The sequence below is a fragment of the Gymnoscopelus braueri genome (assembly GCF_963280865.1).
Source record: "Gymnoscopelus braueri genome assembly, chromosome: 2".
Taxonomy (NCBI): domain Eukaryota; kingdom Metazoa; phylum Chordata; class Actinopteri; order Myctophiformes; family Myctophidae; genus Gymnoscopelus; species Gymnoscopelus braueri.
The window spans coordinates 15,276,121-15,292,506 of NC_137604.1; the positions used below are offsets into that span (position 1 = coordinate 15,276,121).

Sequence of the window (16,386 nt, forward strand, 5' to 3'; positions counted from 1 at the left end):
ACAAAAAAAAATCTGTGATCGGTTTATATGATACACTTAGATTTTTGCTTTCAGCCTGGTCACCAGAGACAAAGATTTTGGCTGTGTATGTTTCTGCAAACCATGGATACGTTGAATGCCGATGTTTGAAAATAATAAAACCATCCAAGTAGCTACTACATGCGATTTCTTAATAGATAATAATGCCCAACCTATTGGTACAGTATGCATCTCAGACTGCGCTTAGTCGACACCACTCAACGCGTTGCTTGCTTATTGGTTATGTCTCGATTGAGTGCACCTCACAGGGTTCAAGTCCACTTCTGTCGACGTGCTTTGTTGTTCAGAAGCGTGCACTGCTCTGTCCTGCTATGTCCGGATGAAACACCTGTTTTTTTTTTATTGAGTTCCAGGATAATCCACTGTAGGGGGAAGAATGGGTTTGGCAAGGTGTTTCAACAGATCTGGAAGCTCCTGGAGGGAAGCCTGGTGCCTGACATGATGCTTTAGAAAGGAGGTGGAACACCTTGTGATAATCAAAAATACCACAGAAATACCAGCTTTAAAATGTCTCTCGATTTGTGATCCTTTTCATGCTCTCTGTAACAGAGACTGATAGGGACCTGAAATTGCTAGGTAGGTACTAGATAATGTTTCGAAAGCATTTATTTCATACAACACATAATAAAATTTTTCATCATTCTTTTCATGCATACAATTTGTTTTCCCCAAAAAAGAGGGAGGAAAAAAAGGTCAGATTTTTTGTTTCAGACTAGGCTGTGCCTGCACAGAATGTCAGAAAACCCATAGTAAATGTGTCACAGTAATCTGTAATTTACAGCAGCTGACTTGATGTGGATCATTATTCCACTGTGGCAGCACCTAGATCAAACTACTTCTTTTGGACAGTTATCACTCAACCTGGAGAGAAGACAGCACTTCTAAAGTCAGTCAATGACTTCCTCAAAACGTGACACACCACAGCTTAGACAGAGAGTTGTATGGTGGGTTAAAAATACGTATTTCTGTTGGTGTTCTAATCTTAATGTCTGCACTAAAAGGAACAGTCTGTGTGGATAAACTGGTTCTCAGCAACTTTGAGAAACATGTGTCCATGTGTCCTTGTGTAAAACACTGGCCTGAACAGAGCTGAGAAATGTCCCTGAATGGAAAAAAAGCATTTCATCAAGTGCAGCAAAAAAGAACCACCCCCAACATAAAAGAAAAACATATTACATTTGCAAAACAATATATTTCAAAGTAACAATACAAAGGCTGCCTGCATACTACAATACAACAATAAAAACTAACCTATAGCACAAAGGCTAAACTAGAGCAGAATAAAAAAATAAAAGAGAAATTAAATTCAGCCTGCGTTTGACGATCAAGGCGAGAGACTTCAGGTAAATCAAAGAAATAAATATAATAGAAGGCATCATATACATCTGACATCAAATAAATGAATGTAAATACACATACAGTGAGATCAATTCAGTTGGCATTTGATACTCAAGTACTCCATGTTATTGATCAATAGTTGACATTTTGTCTTCTGGCTCTTTCTGACAGGTTGAAAGCTAAAATAGCTGATCGACAAGCTCACACATGGTGAGCTTGTAGATCGGCTATTTTCACTATTTTAGAAACACATAATGAAATTATAAGTTAGTACCCGAATTTGGTTCTGAGAACCTTATCTGAAACATAGCCATAACGTATGGAACAAATCCAGAACACTTCTGTAGTCAAAAAGAGCCATCTATTTGACGATTTTAAGCATTTCAGAGGTCTGAATGCCAGTAAAATCAGAGGGTTAAAGAACAGATAGATGTATAGAGTAAAGAAAAATAATAAAATGACAAAAGTGTTGTCAAGTCAACTTTTGATAGAACTTGATCCAACACTATTGACTTTTGGTCACAGAAACTGGTTAAGAATGGCTTATCTCATTTTGAATTCATGGCCAGAAACTGTGCATTGGAGGGCAATAAATAGGGGAAGCATTCAAGTGATTGTCAGTCAGGTTACATTCAGGAGCTACATACTTGATTCTTTGGCACTACAGTAGCTTAAGCAGTAATGATGCATTCGTAGTTTATGGATTCTATTGCAACAGAAAATGATGATCAACAGAAAATGATGATCAACAGAATGAATGAATGAATGAATTTAACATGAATAGCTCTAATTGTACTTCATGATAATACCTGCTTTGAAGAAGTCAGATGGACTCTTCAAAGCATTTTGGACTGGTGGTACAGGAATGGAACGATGACCCATAAAGAATAAGATAAAGGAATCTCATTTCTTAAAAGGTTCTTTGAGAACAATTTTGTGCTTACAAATCTAGAAATACCAAATTGGCGTTGTATGCCTCCGCCAGGCAGTTGCAGTTTACATCTATGTCTGTCCAGACTAATGTAGTATGCTGTATATAGTGACGGATTTGAAGGAATTTAATTAATGGGTTTTGCAGTGATATTGACCTTTGACCACTTACTCACAAGTTAATCAGTAAATCCTTGAGTCCATGTGGACATGTGTGCCAAATGTCATAAAGTTCCTGAGATATCACATTCACTAATTTGGGACATAGCCTACATACAGATGCATGTACATATGTATAGACAGATGGACGGACGGACGGACGGACAGATGGACAACCCGAAAACATAATGCCTCCGGCCATGACTGGCCATCGGCAGAGGCATAAAAACATGTATTGTAAGGTCCCAGTGACTTGACCTTTTCCAACGTTTTTCTTACAGTTCATCCTTGAATCCAAGTGGACATTTGTGCCAAATGTCATGAAATTCCTGAGATATCACGTTCAAGAGGAAGTACGGACGGAAGGACGGACAGATATACTGTACAATGGGGGCAAAAGTCAGTAGTTAGACTGACTATATTACTATTTCTATTAGTATTAGTTATATTACATAGGTGAAAGAACATTTTGATAAATGAGATCCTTATCATACTCTGCATTCCTTGACCGATCTTCCTGTCTGGTACTGTACCAGTACAGCATGGGGTATACAGTAAAGTTTGACCCATAAGGGTCCATTTGGTTCCGTGTGCACATTCTCTAAGGATTGTTCTGTACAGTACAACATGGGATGGGGGTATACAGTATAGATGAACTGTTATTTCATATCAGGTACTGTTTCTAAAAAATATACTATTTTCATATTGCTTCTGTGTGCCAGCTTCTTGTCTAAGTAGAACCTACTTAATTTAAACATTTAAACGTTTTAAATAAAAGGTCCATTGTCCTTAATACCAGAATCCAACACATACCATAGTTCTTGGTAGTACCTAGCACATGAAACGTCAATCAACTGATTAGATCAGTGGTTCTTAGGTCTGTAACTTGAGAGTGTACAAATGTCTCTATTTGGCTCCATTTGTACACTCTCAGAGTTATCGGCGTCCTTGAAATGAAAATGTTTGAGGACCACTCGATTAAACGATCCACAAACGATCAGGGAAGCAAGCGTCAGTCATCCTAAGCGGCGTGGCCGTTTTGTGCGTATCCGTTCTTCACGTCGCTGTTCTCTGATTGGATGAAAGGACTCGTCTCTTGGGCTGATTGGACGGCCAGTCTGTCTCGCGTCGCCTTTTGCTTTGACAAGTTTCTGCGGTGATAGAACAGGTAGCACGGCAACAGGAAGCCAGCCACTGAGAGGATGAGGAGGCCAAAGTTAATCTGTTGATTGGAGGAGAGAGAAGTTACCTACTGCAGACTGTTCTTTGTTGTAATTGTGTCATAATAATATAACTGACATGCAATGATCCCTCTTGAAAATTTTAAATGGCACAATTATGTACTCATTCATTTATTTTCATAGTCAAGTGCTTTTACAAACAATGTGCTTTATAGAGCAAGGTAAAAGAGCAGCATGATAACAATAAGAGATAAAACAACAGCATAAAACCAGTCGATAAAATAAAAACAACTAGAAAAAGTGCTCCTCGGAGCACAGGTCTCCGCCAGGTCAGGTAGGTTATTGTGGGGCAGCAATGTTCAGAATTTGCCAATCAGGATGGAATATGAAAAATCGGACAGAACCATCTTGATCACTTGACTATAGAGATAATGGGTACCGATTTGCATGATTGGACAACATTTGTAGGAGTAATATAAAAAAGAAAAGTGTTGCAAAAATCGGCCTCCTGGTGGCGCTATAATAGGGCAATGTTAAAAGAGTGTTATTTGTTCTTCAACGTAGTGCGAATGTTCGTGCAAAGTGTCACCGCAATCGGACGCTGCGTTCATGATTTGTGGCATTTTGTTCAAAACGGGCCACTCCTGCAAACTTTAGATGTCAATGTTAGCCAATCAGGATGGAATATGACAAATTAAACAGATCCATCTTGATCACATGACTATAGAGATCATGTGTACCGCTTTGCGTGAAATTTGGATACATTCTGAAGGATTAAATCATTTGTTTTACATAAGTCGGCCTCCTGGTGGCGCTATGAAAGGCAAATGTGACAAAAGCAGGGCAGATGTTTTTCCTTGGCCTCTAGGGAGTGTGCGTGCAAAGTTTCACGCAGATCGGTGCAGCTATAGTTCAAAACACAAATCGGCCTTTTATAGCGCCACCATGAGGCTGATTTGAAACATTTCAATTGGCATTTATTCCTCAGCCTAGTGGGAATGTGCGTGAGAAATCGCAAGCTGTGTTCATGATCTGAGGCATGTTGTTGAAAACAGAGCAATCCTGCAAACTTTGGAAGCCAACCTTAGCCAATCAGGATAGAATATGAAAAATTGGACAGATCTGTGTTGATCACATGACTATAGAGATACTGTGTACTGAATTGCGTGATGTTTGGATAAAATCTGTAGGAGTACTGTCAAAAAAAAAGTTTTGCAAAAAGCGGCCTCCTGGTGGCGCTATAACAGGCCCATGTGAAAAATTTGGGCAGAGGTTCTGCTCTGGCATCCAGGGAGTGTGTGTGCACAGTTTCTCTGCGATCAAGCCAACAGTGCCTAGATTAGCTGTACAAAAAAGTAGAATAGACATAGATATCAGTACGACAAAATAGACAATAAATGTATAGAAGACACGCGGACACCACGGACACACGGCCGGACGGACAGGGGGGTAAAACATACTCTCGCCATGCCTTTCGGCCTGGCGGAGTCAATAATACAATAGAATAAACATGTAATTAAACAAACACTGATAAAGTCAATAAAAACACTAAAACTGGCAAGACTACTAAGAAAAGGACTTGAAAGATTACACTGATCCTCAGGGAGAGACCGTTCCAAAGCCTACTGTGGGAGCCTGGACTGCAAAGGCCCGAACGCCCCTGGTAGTGAGGCGGGTTTTAGTAACAACCAAGAGAGCCTCATCTGAGGATCTAAAAGTGTGGCTCATAAGATACTGTATATCTGAAATATAACTGGGAGCCTGTCCATTCAGGACATCAGTAAAATCTTAAAATCTATTATTCAACTAACAGGTAACACGTGGAGAGCAGCTAAGATGGGTGTACTAGACTCGTCTCAAATATTGTGCTTCTTGTGTGTGTGTGTGTGTGTGTGTGTGTGTGTGTGTGTGTGTGTGTGTGTGTGTGTGCGTGTGCGTGTGCGTGTGCGTGTGCGTGTGTGTGTGTGTGTGTGTGTGTGTGTGTGTGTGTGTGCGCGCAGCATGCACCATACCCAGTAAGGGTCTCCTTTGTAATAACCCAACATGAGCACGAAGAGCGGCTGTTGCAGCAGTGCAAACACTGCACTGACTGTGGACTGCAGGCCTGTCAACGTTCCAAAGTGGTTGGCTGGATACCTGCAGAGACAAGGTGTGCTTCTTAACTCAGTGCTTCTCAAAGTGAGGTCGGGGGACCCCCAGGGGCCCTTGAGAGGGGTTCCAGGGGGTCCCAAGGAAAATTGGGTAGGCTTATATACCATAGAAACAGTTTAAACATTTTAACCTGCGACGCGCTGTGAGCTTGTAGATCTGCACATTTTTAAAAATCTATAAGAAGTGAAAAATGTGGAATGTTTTTTAACCAAAATCCCTGGTCCCTGGCAAGTATCTTTTCAGATGTGGATTGAAAAGTGGGGAAACACAGGAGTTGTAGGTTACTTACACTGCAGCATATAGACCTCCAGCGCAGGAGTGGATGAACCCTCTAACAATGGTATGGAGCACATATGCCACCATCTTGACAGAGAGAGAGAGAGAGAGACAGAGAGAGAGAGAGAGAGAGAGAGAGAGAGAGAGAGAGAGAGAGAGAGAGAGAGAGAGAGAGAGAGAGAGATCAATGTAAGTTTGTGTGTGCATGTGTATTTAGACAATTTACAGTACTGCATATCGCCATGCATTCACACCTATATTTTTGCATCCAAAGAGCCTCAACGTTCGTCTGTCAGTGTGTGAGCTTTTCAATTATTCATATTCCTGTGCTTGTATTTTGTGTTGTTGTGTTTCCTACCTGTAAGGGCAGGTTGTCAATCAAGCTGATGACTCCAAAGGCGACCAGCAGCAGGTTGGTGAAGACGAACGCTCTGAGGGCGTTGGTCAGTTTCTGGATCTTCCTGTCTCTCTTTGGGGGACCTGAAGAGCTGAAGGGAACAAAGGTAAACACATGCAGAGGTTATGGGAGCTACGGGAATGACCCAATTCCAACACATTTTGCGAGTCTGGGATGGTCTGGGATTGGTTTTAAGTTAGTCAAAGGGGCATTGCCTTCAATGCCCTCATACCTGAGTAACTACTTCTCCAAAATGAGTGACACCCACAGCCACAGAACAAACATGGGAAAATTGTCATTCTACTACTCTACCACCAAAATGTGGAATGCCCTGACACCATCAATTAAAAAATGTGGATCACTGGCTTCTTTCAAAACAGGCCTGAAAATCCATCTATCAGGAGACACCAAGGGGAGGTAAACTCATTTTCCCATGTGGCATTTACTGCCGACATTTCTTTCCTCCATTTTTTCTCCTTTGTACAAATATTTGTTGTTATTTCATTTGTACTCTCTCGGAGTTAGACCTGTAAGGGTCCATTTGGTTCCTAACTTATCAATAATTTAGCTGGGGACCACCTGAAAGACCCCACTTTGAGAACCGCTACCTTACGGACAGTAGGACCATATACTGAGGCAAATGGTATCAGTGTGATGTGTTTCCTGCTCAACCAAAATCTGTCAAATCTCACAGAAAACAAAGAGATACTAATTAAATACATAGATAAACAACAGGCCTGAAGGTATGTATAGTTGATCCACAGCACCCTCTGGTGGATAGATGTGTGTGACATATACATAGTACACTATATATATATATATATATATATATATATATATATATATATATATATATATATATATTTTTTTTATATATATATATATATATATATTTTAAAAAAGAAAAAATATATATATATATATATATATTAAAAAAAAATATATATATATAAATATATATATATATATATATATTTTTAAAAAAAAAATGTTCTAGTTCAGATCAAGACCAGAGCCAGTCTGATAAAATCATTCCACTGATAAGATGTATTCTTAATGAATCACATTCCAGTTGCTATTTAATCGTTGATGATAAACCCTCCAATTAAATAGGGATTTATGCAGACTGCGCTTGAGATAGAGACTGGACCTTTTTTTAATATACATTTTTTAACAAATTTAAAAAATATACATTAAGGGACACCATTAAATACATTTGATCTGTTCAGAACTTTCATTCGATGGCTGATTCCTCTGCTCATTGCACCTCTTCATCTGCTCACATCGACCCTTTCTCTCAACTAAATCCTATAATCAATAAATAAAGTCATAGATGCCATACCTGCTCTCTGGATGTGCGCTGGCTTTTTCATCCTCACACTCCTTCAGCCTCCAGTCCATGATGTAGCCAATCAGAGGACAGGTGAGCAGACAGAGCAGCTGGAGCGTACCGAAGATGGATGAATAGAAACTGACTGGGGACAGAGACACATGCATTGGAGTTGGAGTCAACTAGACTAGAGCAATCAGCAATTACTCTATCAACTACGTTTTTCTTTAATTGAACAATCGGGAAGCAAACCAACAAAAGAGGTGGGAATCAGCTTATTCTCATCCTGGACACTGAGATTAAGCTGATTCCCACTGTAAGCACTTTTAAAGGTAGTTAAATCATGGCTACTTGAGAGCGTAGCAGTATGAGCACATGTGTTGGAGGGAGATCATACTTTATCATTACAATAGACCTAAAATTTAAAAAAGTATGAGCTGCCTCCAACACAAGTGTGCTCATGCTGCTACCCTCTCAAGTAGCCATGATCCTAAAATAAATAAAGAACGCATTTTGTACACTTGCACAGCTCATATTTGATTTACTTTCGGTCTTTTGATATGATGAATGTATTTTGTATCAAAAAATGTTTTGTAATCTGATGTAATTTATGTGTACTTTTCATTTTGTGTAATAGGGACCACAGTGGAAATAAGTTGATGACTTTTCTGTGTTTTTTATCCTCAATTGTCTTTTTAACCTTCCTGTTGTTGGCTGAAAGCAATTAAATAAATCAAATCCCCAAAACCATTTTCTCCCCCCCTTCTTTAAATAATAATTATAATTATATAATAATAATAATAAATTGATTAGCTTGATTAACTGTTGCACCCCTAGTGTACAGTATGTGTCTGACTCTTCACCCTATAAAGCCTAACCGATACTGTGGTACAACCATATGGTATATATATACACCATCTCACCTTTCTCCTCGGCCTCCAACACCAGCTCCACAGACGCTGAAACAGAAAACACTTGTTGAGTCACAGAGCTTAACCACTTAAACCCTCTATTAAAAAACAAACGGCACTCGGACCGTTTTGTTTCCCCATCTACACCGAATCTCTTCGCCAAAAATAGCTGATCTACAAGCTCACAGTGAGGTTGTTGTAGATCTGCTATTTTTGTTCCCCCCAGAATAGGCATGCTGGGGTTCAAGTGGTTAAAAAGCTTATGTTAGAATGGTGTTTTTGGAGTGTACAAAATATGAACTCCGCACACTTCATTTTGAGTTACCCTTTTGGGTAATACAATTGTCTCAATATCTGTACTTTACTTGAGTATTTGTATTTTTGGATACTTATTACTTTCACTCCACTGCATTTCATAGACAAATATTGCACATTTGACTACGCTACATTTCTAGGAAGGGAAAAAGTACATTATGAATTAACCACTTAAGCCCAATTTCAAATAGTGAAAATAGCAGATCTATATCCATAGCAGATCTGACCAGGAGTATCTATACTTTGACTCAAGTGTTGGAATTGAGTAGTTTGTCCACCAATGGTGAAGGGGGATAGACAATCCCACACCTCTGATAAATATGAAGGCGTTTCACCGGAAGAGGTCAACACGCATGCTTTTGGCTTGTTTTTGGCATTGACGTGGGTCTTACGATCTGGGTCGCCATGGGTGACCAGGAACTCCACCATCTTGTTCATGGCACCCATGAAGAAGATGAGCCTCAGCTGGGTGATCGCCATGGTGACGAGGCTCCACAACAAGATGGGAGAACACACCGAGCGAAAGAGTGTCTGAGAGTCTGTGGAGAGAGAGAGAGAGAGAGAGAGGAGAGAGAGAGAGAGAGAGAGAGAGAGAGAGAGAGAGAGAGAGACAGAGAGAGAGAGAGAGAGAGTGTCCGAGTGAGCAATGGGTAAACGCTACACAAGCATCCATTTTGATTGGTAGCCTGCCTGATGTTTTTCTTGTGGATCATACACAAATCCAATCCAAATTATGTTTATATATTATTATTAATTAATAATCTAAAGCAGTGTATATCAACCCTGGCAAACGTCCCAATTTTGGGCCGGGGCTACTGCTGAGGTGTGCCGCGCCGTTTGAAGAAGGTTTGAAAAAATATCATTTTGAGAAAAATTAACAATAATAATAATCAGGCATGCAAACAGCCCCGAGGTGAAAAGGGTGACAACATGCTGTTTTTTTTCGGGTCAGGTGTCACACTATTGCCCTATTTGGATTCAAAACGGCTAGTGGAAGCTGAAAAGCTACAAGTTTGCATGTCTGAATAATGCAAAAACAGAAATATTTGTTTGCATTTGTTTTTTTTCTCCCCCATATATTTTCATGATAAAAAAGTGCGTATCGTATCGTATCGAAATTGTATCGAAGTTGTGTGCCCAATATCGTATCGTATCGTTTCGTGAAATTAGTCGGCACACCCCTAGTGTGTGTATATAGATATACCGTATATATATATATAATTATATATATATATATACCGTATATCTAGGTGTGCCCTGGGATTTTTTGGCTATGCCAGGTGTGCCTTGGCACAAAAAAGGTTGATAGACACTGATCTAAAGAGTTAAATTAACATTGTCTCTGATATGGTTCCACTGTTCACAAAGCACTTTGTATCAAGTACTACTTAGTTCTGCTGTATAATGATGGTTCCCTGGTGTATGAAGCACTACTTAGTTCTGCTGTATAATGATGGTTACCCGGGTGACGGTGTATCAAGCGCTACTTAGTTCTGCTGTATAATGATGGTTACCCTGGTGACCGTGTCAAGTACTACTTAGTTACCCTGGTGAAGGTGTATCAAGTACTACTTAGTTACCCTGGTGAAGGTGTATTAAGTACTACTTAGTTCTACTGTATAATGATGGTTACCCTGGGGTCCAGTGGAGGAGGCGGGCTGCTTGGACTCAAGCTGTGTGGCTCCTTCCACAGGGTCGTCTGTGACACTGACGTGGGCGTACAACTTGTCCCCGGTCACACGATCATCCACCACAACATCACTCTTCTTCACCTCTTTACTGCCCAGCGAGAGGGAGGGAGAGACAGAGTCATTCCTGTATTCTGATCAGGCGGCAAGCATCCAGTTTTTAAAATGAAGCCAATAAGGAAGTGCCGAATTCCCTGCAGTTCTCATTAATGGCCTAGCAGGTGTCGCTATTCCCGTACAATCAAAATTGAGATGTGCGCACGACAATAAACACACTGACTGGTATCTGATGTCCTCGGGCTCCGGGAACGACTCTGCTGGCCAGTTGAGTAAACAGTTGAGGAACACCATGCACGCACCCCCTGTCCACACCCACATGATGACACGGAATGACACGCCCAGGTCATAGATCATCTAGAGAGAGAAAGAGAGGAGAGAAAGAGAGAGAGAAAGAGAGAGAGAAAGAGAGAGAGAAAGAGAGAGAGAAAGAGAGAGAGAGAGAAAGAGAGGAGAGGAGGAAAATTCTCAGTTCCTTTTTTTTTTTAATCATGATTTTGTAACCCATTTTTTCACCCAGTGCCAATTGCCTATGTAATCCTGGGCGCTGCTCTCCATCTGCCAGCCTAGGGAGAGCCCAGAACTGAGCTCATGCCTCCTTCAATGCATGAGGAGTTACAAAGCCGTTGCTTATCACCTGACAAAGGGGAGTTTCCCCGGTTGGACATAGCGCGTGGAAGCAATTCCAACAAGTTCCTTTCCCCTCCACCTGGCTGACCAGGGGGAGGCAGTATAGAGACCAGGATTACTGCATGTTTTTGTGAGGGTACTACCTACCCTAGGGGACACGGGGAGAACATGCAAACTCCACACAGAAAGGCCCTTTCGCCAACCCCACCTAGGGTATGGGCACTGATGACACGGAGACAGCGCCACCGTGCCCCTCTCAGTGTTCATTCACCAATTTGTAACTCTGCCTCTGACTCTGAAAATGAGAGTTAAATGAATACACAGGCTTTTACTGTGTGAGCGAGTACCTTGACACCAGGGAAGGTGACTGCTGAAGATGCGTAGGAGCCGATCATCAGGGACAGTATGGTGGAGCGGACATTCCCAAACATGGTACACAGCTACACCCAGAGAGAGAGAGAGAGAGAGAGAGAGAGAGAGAGAGAGAGAGAGAGAGAAGAGAGAGAGAGAGAGAGAGAGAGAGAGAGAGAGAGAGAGAGAGAGACATCATGTTACAGAGCTACACATAGACACATGTTACACAGCTACACCTAGTACAGATAGAGAAACATGTTACATATAGCTACATGGAGAGAGAGATAGACAGAGACATAGAGACATGACTTCATCAATACAGCAAATTACACAGTGCTACCCAATGTGCTTCACAAAAACATAACACTGCTAGTCAAACCTGGTCCATTTATAGCAACACTGTGTTCCTTTGGCACGGGAAAAGGCCTGTGTAGAAAGCTCTGGTGCAACATAGCTTCCTTTCCAATGAATGTTTGGTCTAGACATGCGACACAGTGTCAGCATCGACATTTATCAAACAGTAAAATCTACAAACCATGGCATCTTTGAGAGCCTATACCGTATGTCAGCCACACAGTAAAATGCTCAGAGATCATTTAACTCCAAAAATGAACATTTGGTCAAATGTTCAGGGCTCTTTTGTACACTGTCAGAGTATGGATAAATTAACACTTTAAAATAATAATAAATTAACACATTTACTACACAGTGCCAGTGTATACTATATATCAATAAAGCTCGCAACCTAGTAAATGCATGAACACACTTTTTTTTTCTCTGTACATATAGCAGTAGCATCAACATACGTCACATTGGTTTATTTTTGGGCAACATAAACAACCGAGGGAGCTGCTGTGAAAGGCAGGGAGCCGGGTGCACTTTGAGCACCGAACCACCAGGTGTCAGTATTGATTCTCCAAGACATGTGACTGCTGAGCTACTGCAACAGGCCCATTTGCGCAAGCACACACGTGCACACATTCTGATCTCAGCTGTGACACATAGCAGCAGAGACACACGCTGGGCTCGTGGTGGACACAAACTATATTCAGAGGTGCTGAGTCAGCATTATGATGTCATAATAACAACATGCTTTATTTTGACATATATATTAGCTGTCATTTGAGTCTGACTGTATCTACATTGTTTCGCTCTATTGGCTCTCTCTGTCTCTGTGTCCTTGTGTTTCTCTGTCTCTTTCCGCACACACACACACACACACACACACACACACACACACACACACACACACACACACACACACACACACACACACACACACACACACACACACACACACACACACACACACACACACACGCGCGCACAGTGGTGGAAAAGGTACTAAAATGTTTTACTTAAGTAAAAGTATCAATACTGCAATGTAGAAGTACTCTGTTACAAGTAAAAGTCCGGAATTCAAAATTTACTTGAGTAAAAGTACAAAAGTTTTGGTATCAATATGTACTTAAAGTACCAAAAGTAAAAGTACTAAAATGTTTGAAAATAGCAGATCTACAAGCTCACAACGCGTTGTGAGCTTGTAGATCGGCTATTTTCAAATAGCCTAGGTATAAAATAGGGCTGAAGTGGTTAATGTATGTTTTACAATGTAATAATTTATATCTACAAAGTAACTAATAACTAAAGTTTTCAAATAATTTGAGTGGAGCAAAAGTACATTATTTGCCTCTGATATGCAGTGGAGTAGAAGTAAAAGTATAGACAATTGGAAATACTCCAGTAAAGTAAAAGTACCTCAAAATTGTACTTAAGTACAGTACTTGAGTAAATGTACTTAGTTACTTTCCACCACTGCACACGCACGCACGCACACGCACGCACGCACACGCACACACGCACGCACGCACACACAGCCTTGTGTCAGCCTCGTCACAGGTGTCCTTGGCACAGAGGCAGGGTTGCAAGGTTTATGTGGGTAAATGAGGAAAGAGGATGTCATGCGTCAATGGCTGAGCCACTAGAATGACCCCCCAACAGCTGTCAACAAAGTCTGTAACGCATCGATGTACAGATCTGACCTTATAGCACGGTGGTCTATAGTGTCTACACAGGAAGGCTTGTGGTTTATAGAACATAGAATATAAGATTATTCCATTTGTTTCTTTCCCCAGGTAAAGACATCTATGTATGGAAGCCACTGAATGAGGTTAGAAATAGGTGCCTTTTTACACAGTAAAATCATCAGTGTTAACTGAACTCTTGAGTGTGTAAAAATGGCACTTAAGGGTCCATTTGGTCCCGGTTGTACGCAATCAGCAGAGTTAAATTAACACTGTGTTGTGTTCAAAAGTTGCAAGAAACATGCTCAACATTCCTTGACAGATAAACCCATTGATCAGCCAAATGTGTCCACATTTAAATAATTCAAATAAAGAAATAAAGAACACTCTAATTTCAGTCTAGAATCTGATGCTACCATGACAACATGCTAATTCATTTATACCTCAAGTTACTATGTGCATCTAACTAGCATTGGTGTCGCAATGCGGTGGGATTTTGGACACTCAAGTCAAGGGTGTCCGTGTAGTACACCAAAAATAGTCAATCTTCAAACTAACAACGTGGCACGCTGAGACGTATTGTGAGCTTGTAGATCGGCTATTTTTGGTCCGCGACATGTCTCGCAGCCTGGTATAACTCAGACTTGAGGGGTTACATTTATAAGATCCTCCTTGGGGGGGGGGGGGGGGGTTCATGATGAAGACTCTATCTGGGATGAACAGAGGTCCTCCCGTTTTAAACTATCTATCTATAGAAGAACACCGCCAGTGAGCTGGAAAGGAAGCCTTCAGTCTCTGTACTAATATATGATGGCTGACGGCTCTTTGACTGCTGATGCTCTGAAATGATAATTGACCACGCTTTGTGGTTCAGACCATGACCAACCTTAAGCATCCCATTACCATTACTTACAGCGGTGGTTCCTAAACCGTGAGACAAGTCCAGGTCTGCCTTGGGATTTTGTGACAACCACACATTATTATTGCAATAGCCTATACACAGCTATAACACAAAAAGTTGTGATTTTTGGGGGAATTTTATTTGCTATACCAAACTTTCAAACGTTGACATTTTTTGTTTTGATTGTGATACAGATACATAGGATACTACATTGATCCAAGCCGGAACACCATTAATTGATCGTTTAAATAAACGTGCTCTGCTCTGAGATTTTCAAGTGGGCCTCCCCCTGATCCAGAAAAGGTTGGGAACCTACAGTAGCTGACCACAGACTTCCTAACAATGAGAAGAAAAAATGCCACGGCTGGATAATGATCCGAAGCCGTGTAAGGTAACTATGGTACAGTTCTGTGAACACAGACCCCAGATGACCTCTCTCTGTTTGTAGCCTGGCATGGCTTCCAGGCTACTCTGCTGTTTGTTTGTCTGTCCGTCTGCCCACTTGTACTTCCTACAAATCCTCACATGTCTGTTGGCTGACGTGATGTTTGTGTTCCTGTCCTGTTTATCTGCACAACCTTCAAGCACAGATAGTATTGCTCTCTCTCTCTCTCTCTCTCTCTCTCTCTCTCTCTCTCTCTCTCTCTCTCTCTCTCTCTCTCTCTCTCTCTCTCTCTCTCTCTCTCTCTCTCTCTCTCTCTCTCTCTTTCCAATAAGTCATGCGGCTCCAGTTAGCCAACCATCATCTGTTTTTTCCACTCTCATATCTCAGTCCTCTCTTCTTTGTTTGTTTACTTTCCCTGTTCTTTTGACTATTTGTCAGCAGATTTCCAGGACGACAGCCGCACAGGATGACATGACACTTTCAGCCAGGAATAGTGGCTGACGGTCCAGGTTTACTGGATTAAATGTAGGCCTCAAATGAGTTGAGGTCAAAGGTCTAAAGGCTAAAAACAAGATGATATGTTTTCTATGTCTCCATTGACGATCGTAGGGTTAAGGTTTTGGGGGTTTAGGTCATCTGACAAAATTGCATATTTGCCTCTCATAAATAGTTAAAGATAGAGGCATCTGTACTATTATGGACAAATAGTAAGTTACATTATGGTTTCATTTGGCAAAGGAGACCTTTAACATTGAGCAATCGTGAAAAGTCAAACTCAAAGTCACCGGGCCTTCCAAAGGGGAAGTTTGTTCTGTTTAATTTAAAGGGCCGGGTTTTTTTGTTTTGATGGTCACCACTAGTCCTTTCCACAAGTTGCTATCATTATACCAGACCCGTTGAAAGAGAGTAACAGGGGCACGGTGGCGAAGTCGGTAGCACTGAGGGTTCTCAGGTGATAAGAAGCGGCTTGCTAGCTCCTCATGCATTGAAGGAGGCATGAGCTCAGTTCTGGGCTCTCTCTGGGCTGGCTTAGGGAGAGTAGCGCCCAGGATTACATAGGCAATTAGCACTGGGTGAAAAAAATGGGTTACAAAAAATCGTGGGATAAAAAATATATATATATTTTTTTATCTCGCTGTGACGTGATCATCATCAACAGTAACACCCATTATGAGGAACAACAGAAAAGTGTTTGGAACCATTGATTGGTCCATTGGCAATCGTCACATTCTTCTTCTTCTTGTTATCTTTGAGCACGCCTGAATAAATATACCGTATATATGTACAGTTCCTTCATTCAGTCATTGTTGAGAGTGTACC

At 41.1% G+C, this 16,386-nt stretch overlaps 1 protein-coding gene across 1 annotated transcript in view; it reads right to left on the reverse strand.

Moving 5' to 3' along the window:
* Positions 1 to 215: 215 nt before the first annotated feature.
* Positions 216 to 16,386, reverse strand: part of slc43a1b (solute carrier family 43 member 1b) — a 34,552-nt gene continuing 18,381 nt past the window's right edge. Inside the window, exons 6-15 of the mRNA XM_080453365.1 lie at positions 11,750 to 11,842; positions 10,996 to 11,129; positions 10,661 to 10,806; positions 9,420 to 9,566; positions 8,725 to 8,760; positions 7,814 to 7,946; positions 6,433 to 6,562; positions 6,088 to 6,161; positions 5,660 to 5,783; positions 216 to 3,688 (exon numbers count right to left, since the gene is read on the reverse strand). Coding sequence (XP_080309491.1) covers positions 3,488 to 3,688; positions 5,660 to 5,783; positions 6,088 to 6,161; positions 6,433 to 6,562; positions 7,814 to 7,946; positions 8,725 to 8,760; positions 9,420 to 9,566; positions 10,661 to 10,806; positions 10,996 to 11,129; positions 11,750 to 11,842 — 1,218 coding nt within the window. The 3' untranslated portion in view covers positions 216 to 3,487. The remainder of the gene's footprint in view (positions 3,689 to 5,659; positions 5,784 to 6,087; positions 6,162 to 6,432; positions 6,563 to 7,813; positions 7,947 to 8,724; positions 8,761 to 9,419; positions 9,567 to 10,660; positions 10,807 to 10,995; positions 11,130 to 11,749; positions 11,843 to 16,386) is intronic.